Below are 12,327 nucleotides of genomic sequence, written 5' to 3' on the forward strand. Positions count from 1 at the left end.
AACTGAAGGCAGAATTTGTTCCTGCAACTGAAATTTTAACAAAACTGTTTCACCATAATCAGACTGACATTCACAGCATCAACTATTCCTCTTCCCTCCTCAAAAAACCCAAATCTTACAGAAGGTTCTGTGTTTAGGGTAAACTGAAAAAGGAAGAAAGCAAGAGAATCCAAGTGGTCTACTAGGGCTCGTCTACACTTGGAAGCTTATCAAAATGCCCACTCTGAAATAGTTATTAGTAACTTTGGTATAAACTGCTATGTGGATACTCTTATTTGAGGATTTATCCCTCCTCATTCCATTATTTTTGATGCGGCATGGACCTTTAAGTCTGATTTGGAGCTACAGGAATGCTACGACATTCATGGATTCCCCCCGCCCTCCCCTTAACAAAGGAAAAACCCCTAAATCAAAGCAACAGTAAGGTCACAATTTAAATATGCACAAAAATGAGGGGGAGATGGAGTCATGCTAAACTTTTGTAAAAAAACAGTTCCCTATGTTTCCTTAACTGTTGTTCTTAGAGATGTTGCACATGTCCATTGCACTGTGGGTGTACTCATGTACAGTTGTCAGAAATTTTTTCCCTTGGCAGTACCCATGGGGGATGTGTAAGTGCCCTCTGATGCCTCACAGCACTGCATCCAGGTATAAAGGGCTATGCTACCCCCCTCCGTTCTTTCCTACCAGAAAGACTGGAATGGACATGTGCAACACATCTCAAAGAACACATAAGGAAAGGTAGATAACTCTTTCTTTCTTGGAGTTATTTTACATATGCATTCCCCTGTAGGTGACTCTCAAGCAGTTTGAACTGGATGTTGGCTTGGAGTCTACTTGAACAGGGATTGTAGGACGATGCATCAAAATCGTTTATTGTGTCTAGATTGATAAGAGATGGCATAAGAGGAGGCAAATGTATGGACTGATGACCAGATTGCCATCCTACAACTGTTCAGTATAGGTACAGGAAGGATGCAGAAGCTGCCTGCAACCTGGTTGAGTGAGCCAATCAGTAGCATAAACAAATACAGGTGGAAATCCAGGAAGAGGTCCTCTGGGTGGTTTAGGGTGGTCCCTTACTCTGTCTGAAATGGCGATGAAGACCTGAATGGCTTAGTCTGATCCAAGTAAAAAGCCAAAGCTCTTCTAACAGCTAGAGTATGGAATTTTTCATCTCTTTTACTTGAATGTGGCTTTGGAAAGAGTTGGTAAATTAAGCAAGCAATTTATGTGAAAAATCAGAAACCATCTCAGATAGGAATTTAGGGTCAAAGGTAAAATCTTGTCCATGAAGAAAATTGTATAGAGAGGCTCTGATACTAAAGCTTCTGGCTGAAGTCATAGCAACCAAGAAAACCACCTTCATAGACAGGGGGAACAGAACAAGTCACTAAAGGCACAAAAGGGACCCACCAGCTTTGCTAGACCCTAACCTTAAACTCCTCTGTGGAACCAGGCTATGAACCTGTGAGTATAATCGGAGAAAACCCTGTTAGAAATCTGATGGATATAGGTTTTGAAAAAATTGATAGGTTATCCACAGGAGGGTGGATAGCTGCCGGATGGACTCTGATGGAACTAAAAGCTAATCCTTGCTGTTCTAGAAACAAAAGGTAGTCCAAGATATGGCACATCAGAGCCTGAGCTGGAAGGGGCACTTTTTTGTATGAGACAGAGAATCTCCTCCATTTAGTAAGTTTAAGTAAACTTTGTTGAAGGTTTTCTACCATTTAGCAGTGCTTTGTGCATTCTTTAGAGCAAATATGTTGAGATTAGCCATGAAGCATCCACACTGCCAGGTGGAGGGTCTGACTGAAAGATGGGATAAAGGAGGTGGCTGGGGTCCTGAGAGATCACATCCACATCTCTTGGGAACAACAGCAGACGTCTGAGCAATAGAGGTAGTAGAGACGAAAACCAATGCTGATAGGGCCATGCTGGGGCTATTAGAATAAGGAGAGCAGACCCTTGCTTGACTTTGGACAGGAGCAAAACTGGAGGGAAGGCACAGAGCAGGCCTTTTGACTAGGATATGAGGAAAGCATCTATCTGAACTTGGGCTGCGACCTCCTCAGGAACAAAAAAGACATTTTTTTTGTTTGCTCTTGTTACAAATAGATCCACTTGGGGAATTCCTCCCTGCTGGAAAATGGCCCTGGATACATCTGGGTCAAGAGACCACTCAGTAACCTGCACATGACTCAAGCAGAGGTGACACATGGCGTGGGCAGCCCCCATATTTCTGCCACGGTTTATACCTTTTTTCCTCTTTTTCTTTTTTTAGTGGGAAGTTGGTTCAAAATATATGTTCCCACTCCCCCGCATCAACAGTTATGCTTTACCTCTGTGCTCAAACAGTCTGCCAGAGTGTTTTGAATTCCCAGAATGTAAGCGGCTTTCAGGTTGATGGAACTGGAGAGGCAGAAAATCAAGAGGAGGATTGCCTCTTAGCAGAACAGGTCCAAGCACTTAAGAAGTGGGAAAGGCAGTTGGAAAAATGGGGGTGGGGAAAGATGGTACTCATTAATAAGGGGTAGACTGTTCTCAACCAACAGGTCAAAATGACTGAGGACATGGTTTGCCTAGGAGAACTGGCAGCTGCACAAGAGGGGGAAGAAGGAAGATGCCTCTTGTAACTTCTGCTCCTCTTTTTGGGTATGTGACAAGAAGGGCTGAAACTGTTGGGATTGTTGTAGTTTTCTTTTTGGCGACAGTGTATATATTTCCAGAGACTTACGGGTCACCCATGAATCCTTAAAACTATAAAGCTGTCTTGGAAAACAACCAGGTGGTTTCAAATGGGAGGTCTTGAATGGTTTGTTGCACATCAGGGGAAGACTTGACTGCAGCCAAGATGAACACTGCATCTCAATGACAGAAGCAATAGCTCAATCCACAGAGTCCATTGCATCCAGGCTTACTTGCCATACTGTTCTGGCTAGTAATTTTCCCTCTTACACCATAGCAGGGAACTTGTGTTTTGCCTTGTCCAGAAGCTTGTCTTTGAACTTCAGGATATTATCCCACAGGCTGCAATTGTATCAATCCAGCACAGCCTCTTGGTTTGCAAATCCTGATCCTAAACTGTAAACCTGTGGAATAAAGTTACCAGCTGACTAGATCTAGCTTTTTAGCTTCTTTCCTTTTGGAAGCAGAAGGCTGGTGTTCCTGTCTCTCTCTTTCATTAGCAGCAGTGACTAGCAAAGAGCATGGAGAAGGGTGGCTAGAGAAGTGCTCAAATCCCTGTGAAGAGACATCTCTTTTCTCCACCCTTTTAGCAGAGGGAGGCAGGGAAGATGAGGTCAGCCATAAAATCTTCTCAGGTTCCAGGGTACCCTAATAGGGAGAGCTACCCAAGAGGGTTCTGCAAAGGCTAAAATGTCCATGAGTCTGAGAGTCTTTTCCTACACCTCTTCTGGTTGGATATCCAGAGCAGCAGCCAGCCTCCTTAATGTGTTTTGATGAGCTCTGAACTAATGAGGAGGGGAAGAAATAGACTGTCACTACCACCTCATCAGGTGCCAAATAGGCTACGGGTTGTTGAGGAGGACTCTTCCCCCAGTTCTTCCCAGGAGTGTCCTGAGCATGCGGTTCCCCCTGCATGGCATTGGTCACGGTGTGGGGGAAGGGAAGATGGTGACCCTACTGCAGATGCTCCCAGCACCTAGCAGATGTAGAAGAGTGTACCCAATTGGGAGCCAGGAACTGTACTTTAGAAAATAATATTCTAAATTTATTCTTGTAGCTAACTCTGTACAGATATACTATCGTAGAAGGTATGGTATACACTAAAAGAAGGGAGACTTACAGGTACAAAGATCACAGCTACAACAACTTTTGCTGGTGGTAAGAGGGAACTGAAGGACATTGGGGGCAGCATGGCCCTTTCTAGCCACATGCGCTGTTGTGAGGCACCAGAAGGGCACTCACACTGTCCCAGCATGTACTCCTGAGAGAAAAATCTCCAAAATCTGTTCACGAAGTACATGCATACTTACAGGGGAATGGACATATGCAGTCACTTGAAAAAGAACATTAACTTACCAGCATTGCACAAATTCTCAAATTTGAATCCCAGCTGGCTGACACTTAAAATAAAAGGGGCCTGATTTTCAGAGATACTGAGCACTCACAGCTTCAATTTAAGGTCCTGGTTTTATATACATGTTCTAAAATCTTTACTGTAAGGGAGTCCTAAGCAGGTGTAGTAGCCACTCTATGTGAAAATTAGGTCACTTCTATTTAAGTGCTTGCTTTCAAACACACAAAAGTTTTAAAATATACCTTACTGCATGTATTTGTCTAGTAATGGTGAATGGCATATTTGTGCTGCATGGATGAGTGAATGACTTGCGCATTTTGAATTTGTAATTTTAAAGTTACAGAAAAAAATTTCAAAAATGTATTCATGTTTCCTTGATTGGGTAATTTAGAAGTCTAAATATGCCAAAGTAACCCACTGCCATAACTAAGGTCTGATTTTTAGAGCCTTTCTTCCCACTGAAGTACCTGTCTCTGCCTGGATGGTCTTCATCCAATTAGGGATTTAAATTTCTAGTTGGAGGCTTGGGAAGGTAATTTTAGATTTTTCTCCACCAACCCATGACCTCATTAAGAGTTGATGTTGCCTAGGATCAGGGCCTTTTTCACAGAGGTAAGATCTGACTAACATTCTTTTTCCCTGGCAGATTAGCACTTGGATAGGAATGTGGTGGTAGGTGATTTTGAACAATATATCTGTTGGTCACCAAAGATGGCAGTTGTTTCAAGTAGGAAAGAGATCTGAAAAAAACCAAAGAGAACTAACTCATCTGTTACTCGAGCTAGATTAGTTTGGGTGAACATTTCACAGCCTGAGTTGGACAGCTCTGTTCTGCAGTTATATGAGCATTTTTCTTCTGTGTTATTGTCACATGTACCCTTTTTTAGTTAGATTGCTTTCCCCTTCCTGCAGTTTTAAATGTATCGTGTCTTAAAGAAATAGACTTCTCTGTGAAAAGTAAGAGAAGTACGAAGCTGAAGAAAAAGCATCACAATACCTGCCACAAAATCAGAAATGGACAGGAATACAAAAAAATACTCAAACTTTTCTTGGACATAAATGTCTTTATTCAGTGATATTCACTACATTTGTGTATCTGGTCACTATAATAAACCGCTTGAAAGGGAAAACAGCTACTTTAACTCTTGTATTAATTTAGACAACTTGTTTCAATCCTTAGATATGTTTTGAGTAACTCTAGATTTGAGAAAAGTAATGGTTAGTGGAACAAATTTTGTAAAACAAGTCTAATAATTACATGTTAGTTACTTATAGAAAGAGATGGGACCTGTTCATTCAGTGCACATTGTGTTTGAATGCGTGTGACATTGAGTGCTGGTGTAAATTGCAAAGTCCACGCTAGCCTTAGCTTTGTCCCCATAGACTGTGGTACTAGGTTATGTGGGTATTCTAACCACTTCCACTAGTGTGCTTCATATTAGCATACATGTATATATATGTAGAGCCCTCTTCATTCTGGAAAAATAATCAAGCTGCTGTGATGAGCATTTACAGTTGAAAGGTTAAGTAATCTGTTTACACTAATCTGTAAAACAGTGTTATAAATTCATAGATTCCAAGGCTGGAAGGGACCATTGTGATCATTTAGTCTGACCTCCTTGATAATACAGGCCATAGAACTTCCCTAGAATAATTCCTAGAGCATATTTTTAAAAAGCATCCAGTCTTGTTTTAAAAATGTCAGCGATACTGAATCCACCAAGACCCTTTGTAAGTTGTTCCCATGGTTTATTACTCTCCGTTAAAAATGTACACCTTATTTCCAGTCTGAATATCTAGCTTCAGCTTTTAGCCACTGAATCGTGTTTACCTTTTTCTGCTAGATTGAAGAGCCTATTGTTCAATATTTGTTCCCCAAGTAGTACTTAGATTGCAATCAAGCCACCCCTTAACCTCTTTGGCCTGGTCTACAGTATGCGGTTATTTCGGAATTAGCCGAGTTACTTCGAAATAAAATTGATTCTGTCCACACGACCAAACCAGTTTTTTCGATTTAAAGGGTTCTTTAATCTGATTTCTGTACTCCACCTCGGCAAGTGGAGTAGCACTAAAATCAAGATCGCAGTACAGGTACTGTGGACGCAATTTGACAATATTGGCCTCTGGGAGCTATCCCAGAATGCTCCCTTGTGACCGCTCTGGACAACACTCTGAACCCTGATACATTAGCCAGGTAGGCAGTAAAAGCTCCGGGAACTTTTGAATTTCCTGTTTGGTTGCAATCAGCACAGGCGACCATCAGCACAGTCCACCATCACAGGCGACCACGCAGTCCCGGATTCGGAGATGAGCTCCAGCATCGTCTGAACGGGAGGTACTGGATCTCATTGCATATTGGAGAGATGAATCTGTTACGGCAGAACTACGTTCCAAAAAAAAAAAAAAAAAAAAAAAAGCAAATACGTACGCTAAAGTCTCCAGGGCCACGATGGAAAGAGGCTACTCCAGGGATGCAGAGCAGTGTCGTACAAAAAAAAGTCAAGGAGCTCAGGCAAGTGTACCAAAAAGCCAGGGAGGCGAATGGGTGCTCTGGGTCACAGCCCCATACATGCTGCTTCTACCGTGAGCTCCATGCAATTATGGGGGGGACACATCACCACTACTGCACCACTGTCCGTGGACACCTGCAAGGGGGGAGTAGAATGGAGCGAGGAGGATGAGTTTTTGGAGGACGAAGAGGATGACGACAGTGCACAGGCGGCAAGTAGGGAATCTGTTTTCCCCCCTAGCCAGGAACTAATCTTAATGCTGGAGCCAGTAGCCTCCCCCCACTCCCAAGGCATGCTCCTGGACCATGACCCTGGAGAAGGCACTGCTGGTGAGTGAGAGCTTGAGTGGAGCCACGCGGTGGGGAGAAACCCAGCCATGCTGGGCTTTTCGCGTTTAGTTTAAAGGGCTCATCCCTGCTCAGAGCCTCATCGGAGCCACATGGTCGGTGGGAGGGTGGGGGAGGAGGAAGGGTGTTGTGTGAAGTGATCATCCCAGAGAGCCCGCAGGCCCTCCTTTTATATGGCAAACCCACCAGGCATTGCTTGCTATAGGAAAAGGGGCCTGGCAGTTTGAAAGCATTGAAATGAATGCGGAAGAAGCAGACAACAGGGCCATTAGAAGAGTGCAGCAGGGCCCGCTGCACATCAGAGAAGCTTTGAAAGCCAGTTTCATGACTGGCTGGGGTACGGTGTGACAGTTTTTTTCCCTCAAAGTTACCCACTCCCTAAAAATATAAAAATTTTAAAGGAAATGAAGTCACAATTGTTTAAAAAACGTTCTTTATTATTTGTTGCACAAAACACAGAAATCAGAAGCTGGGGGGGGAAGGGGGTTGGGTTAAGGGAGGGGAGGAGGAGGGAAGGACAAGTCCAGAAACCAAATCAAAATTTAGGATGTGCCATTTTTCTGCTGCTTGTGCAATCCTCTGGGGTTGACTGGGTGAGGTGGGGTTGACTAGGGTTTACCATGGCTGCCTGCAAACTGAATGCTGTTGCCTGGCCACGTGTGATGGCTTACTCACACCAAAGCGGCAGGCACTTCAGTATAAGAGGCAAAATGAGACCTTGTACAGAAAGAATATGTGCTGTGTACTAGGACTTGCCTGTTTCACTTAGAAAGAGCGTCATACTTTGGAGAACAAAGGGATCTTTTAAAATACTACCCTCCCTTTTTCCTCCTCCCACAGCAGGTGCAAATGTTTCAACGCAGCCCCTTCATGGTCTAGTCCAGATTAGAAGGCGGAAAAAACGAACTCAGGCCACCATGTTTGCTGAGCTCATGCAGTCCTCTTGCACTGATAGGGCCCAGTTGAATGTGTGGAGGCAAACAATTGCGGAGTCATAGAATAGAATACCAGGGTTGGAAGGGACCTCAGGAGGTCATCTAGTCCAAGCCCCTGCTCAAAGCAGGACCAATCCCCAGTTTTTGCTCCAGATCCCAAAGGGCCCCCTCAAGGATTGAACTCACAACCCTGAGTTTAGCAGGCCAATGCTCAAACCACTAAGCTATCCCTCCCCGAATTTACAGCGTTACATGAATACAAAGAGAAAAGGGACGTGCGCGATGAGAGCAGGCAGGATGTTATGGTCAGGCTCATAGGGAAGAAAAATGACATGCTCCACTGTATGGTGGATCTAATGTGGGAAAGGCAGCAAGACCACAGACTGCTGCTGCAGCCCCTGTATAATTGCCCTCCCTCCTCCCCAAGTTCCATAGCCTCCTCACCCAGATGCTCCAGAACACGGAAGGGGGAGGCTATGGGGACTCACCCAGTCAACCCCAGAGGATTGCACAAGCAGCAGAAAAATGGCACAGCCTAAATTTTGATTTGGTTTCTGGACTTGTCCTTCCCTCCTCCTCCACTCCCTTAACCCAACCCCCTTCCCCCCCCCCCCCCCCCAGCTTCTGATTTCTCTGTGTTTTGTGCAACAAATAATAAAGAATGGTTTTTAAACAATTGTGACTTCATTTCCTTTAAAATTTTTATATTTTTAGGGAGTGGGTAACTTTGAGAAAAAAAACTGTCACACCGTACCCCGGCCAGTCATGAAACTGGCTTTCAAAGCTTCTCTGATGTGCAGCGGGCCCTGCTGCACTCTTCTAATTGCCCTGTTGTCTGGCTGTGTGAAAGTGGCCGCCAGGTGAGTTGCCTCAACCTCCCACCCTACCATAAATGTCTCCCCCTTACTCTCACAGATATTGTGGAGCACACAACAAGCAGCAATTACAATTGGAATATTGGTTATGCTGAGATCTAACTGAGTCAGTAAACCGCGCCAGCGTGCTTTCAAACATCCAAACGCCCATTCTGCACTTACTCAGCCTATAGTTGAACTGCTCCTTACTAGGGGCCAGGGTGCCTGTGTATGGCTTTATAAGCCATGACATTAACAGGTAGGCTGGGTCCCTGAGGATAACTACAGGCATTTCAACATCCTCAACAGTAATTTTCTGGTCTGGGAAGTAAGTTCCTTCCTGGAGCTGTTCAAACAGACCAGAGTTCTTGAAGATTCGAGCATCATAGACCTTTACCGGCCATCTCATGTTGATGGTGGTGAAACATCCCTTGTGATACACCAGTGCTTGCAGCACTATGGAAAAGTACCCCTAGCGGTTTATGTACTGGCTGCCCCCGTGTTCCAGGGCCAAGATAGGGATATGCGTTCCGTCTATCGCCCTGCTGCAGTTAGAGAACCCCAGCGCATTAAAGCCATCCAGTATGACCTGCACATTTCCCAAAGTCACTACCCTTGATAGCAGCTGGTCAAGGATTGCGTTGGTTACTTGCAGCATAGCAGCCCTGTTATAAATATAAAGGGAAGGGTAAACCCCTTTAAAATCCCTCCTGGCCAGAGGAAAAATCCTCTCACCTGTAAAGGGTTAAGAAGCTAAAGGTAATCTCGCTGGCACCTGACCAAAATGACCAATGAGGAGACAAGATACTTTCAAAAGCTGGGAGGAGGGAGAAAAACAAAGGGGCTGTGGCTGTCTGTGTGATGCTTTTGCCAGAGACAGAACAGGAATGGAGTCTTAGAACTTAGTAAATAATCTAGCTAGGTATGTGTTAGATTATGATTTCTTTAAATGGCTGAGAAAATAGCTGTGCTGAATAGAATGAATATTCCTGTCTGTCTTTTTTGTAACTTAAGGTTTTGCCTAGAGGGATTCTCTATGTTTTGAATCTAATTACCCTGTAAGGTATTTACCATCCTGATTTTACAGAGGCGATTCTTTTTTCTTCTTCTTCTTCTTCTATTAAAAGTCTTCTTGTAAGGAAACTGAATGCTTTTTCATTGTTCTAAGATCCAAGGGCTTGGGTCTGTGGTCACCTATGCAAATTGGTGAGGATTTTTACTAAAGTCTTTCTAAAGTGGGGTGCAAGGGTTGGGGTTAATTTTTGGGGAAAGACATGTCCAAACTATGTTTTCTCAGGAACCCAGATAAAGTTTGGTGGCAGCAGTGGAAGTCCAGGGGCAAAGGGTAAAAGAGTTTGTACCTTTGGGAAGTTTTAACCTAAGCTGGTAAAAGTAAGCTTAGGAGGTTTTCATGCAGGTCCCCATGTCTGTACCCTAGAGTTCAGAGTGGGGAAGGAATCTTGACAAGCCCCCACAGTAGATTTGCCTACTCCAAACTGATTCCTGACTGACCAGTAGCCGTCGGGCGTTGCAAGCTTCCACACGGCTATGGCCACTTGCTTCTCAACTGTGAGGGCTGCTCTCATTTTGGTGTCTTTGCGCTTCAGGGCAGGGGACAGCAAGTCACAAAAGTTCCATGAAAGTGGCCCTACGCGTATGAAAGTTTCTCAGCCACTGGGAATCGTCCCATACCTGCAACACTATGCGGTCCCACCAGTCTGTGCTTGTTTGCCAGGTCCCGAATCAGCATTCCATGGCATGAACCTGGCCCAACACAACCATGATCTCCCAATCGCCACATACTGTGCTTCTAGGAACGTCTGTGTCCATGTCCTCATCACTATCGTAATCGTGCTGTCATTGCTTCCTTGCCTGGTTTTGCAGGTATTGCACATACTGCTGGATAATGCGCGAGGTATTTACAATGGTCAAAACTGCAGTAGAGATCTGATCGGGCTCCATGGCTATGGCGCCTGCATGGTAATCCTGGAAAAAGGGCGTGAAACGTAGGAGAGCAGAGTTGCAGTGGAAGAGGTGCTGTGTGGTTCACAGCAGCTGAAAAAAAGGCGGAAAATGGTCGTCTTCTGTTGCTTTCACGGAGGCGGGAGCCTAGGACAGGCAACGTGGAGAAGCGCGGAAGCGTGGCAATAGCGGGAGAGCAGAGCTGGCGGCGGAAGTGTTCGATGAAAAAGAGAGACTAGATAGTAGAAATTACATAGGAAGAGGAGAGGAAATGAGAAGTGGATTCATAGTAACAGGAGAGCGGTGGTGCACAGTCTGCTGAAAGCAGTATGGCGTCTGCACGCCAAAGAGGCATGAAATAATTGTCTGCCATAGCTTTCACAAAGGGAGGAGCGACTAACAACACACCCAGAAACACCCACGAGAATGTTTTTGCCCCATCATGCACTGGGAGCTTAACCCAGAATTTCAGTGGGTGGCGGGGACTGTGGGATAGCTACCCACAGTGCACTGCTCCAACATTCGATGTTAGCCTTGGTTTTATATGAAGCTCAATTTGTTGGTGGGATTTTAGAGGTGCTCAGCATTAGCTTAATGTTCCTATTGATGTTAAACAAATGTGACTTAGAAGTGGGCATAAATGGCTATGAAAATTAAGTTTGGGCTAGCTTCACAAAAGCCTTAAGTGCTTAACTACTGCTTTAGGCATCACATCAACTTAGCAGTCGCGAGATCCAACATGTCTAAAGCGGTCATCTCTTCTGCCAGCAGCTGCACAGAGGAGTCTGCATTGACTGTGATGGAACCACTGCTCACAAAGTACTTAGTCAGTGTGCTGTCCTCGGCAAAGACCGTCACAACTCTGGGTTTCAGGACCTGCAGGGTGGGAATGTGAGCCGCCAAAATGCCGAAGGAGCCGCTCAGTGTGGGAATGTCCACCTGCTTCACAGTGGCTCCATTGTAAAACACCTGCGTGGGTGAGGCGAAGGTGAAGGACATCTGGGCTGGGCCGGCAGCCGCCTTGGCATAGGAGCGAGCCGGGGCCCAGAGGTGGCGAACGGGCAGCATGGTGGGGCCGGGGTGGGCTTGAGTCTAGGTACCCAGCTGCTAGTCTCAGGCCTAAAACCCAGTGGGATTCTCAAACTAGATGTTCCCCCGCCTATTTTGCCTGCAGGGCCTGATTAGGTAGCATGTGTACCCACACAAAGGAGAAGGTAGCACAGCCCCCTCCCTCTTCCCCAGGGGTTAGAACACTCACGAAAGGATGTGGGAGACTCTCACTGCCTGACAGAGCAGGGGATTTGAACATGGGCCTCCCACCTCCCAGTAGAGAGTGCTCTAACCACTAGGCTATAGTCACTGTCTTTGGTCCCATGCATATTTAGTTTATGCCCAGCGGACCAGCTCCAAACAACAGACACTGAAAAATCTGCCCAAGAATATCCCATAGCCAGAAAGCTCTTGAGAGGGTGCATGCATGTGCACTACGTAAGAGTTCAGGCAGCCCATTAGCAAGATTATCCACGAACCACCAACAATACCATCCCCATGCCAGGAAACATCCACCACCAGTCCAACATCCCAGTGAGCTTTCAAGTCAGTTTGGGACTGGATTAGGTTCTCAGGTCATTATGGGGAGAACAATGATGGCCAACATGTGGTCTCAGGGTGCCA

General features: G+C 45.3%; 1 protein-coding gene across 1 annotated transcript; it reads right to left on the reverse strand.

Moving 5' to 3' along the window:
• Nucleotides 1-11,361: 11,361 nt before the first annotated feature.
• Nucleotides 11,362-11,721, reverse strand: LOC140909980 (ATP synthase subunit delta, mitochondrial-like). Its single transcript, XM_073340077.1, has one exon. The coding sequence runs from the start codon at nucleotides 11,719-11,721 to the stop codon at nucleotides 11,362-11,364; it is 360 nt and encodes a 119-aa protein (XP_073196178.1).
• Between the last annotated feature and the right edge of the window lie 606 nt (nucleotides 11,722-12,327).

This window comes from Lepidochelys kempii, chromosome 4, assembly GCF_965140265.1.
Source record: "Lepidochelys kempii isolate rLepKem1 chromosome 4, rLepKem1.hap2, whole genome shotgun sequence".
Classification (NCBI taxonomy): Eukaryota; Metazoa; Chordata; order Testudines; family Cheloniidae; genus Lepidochelys; species Lepidochelys kempii.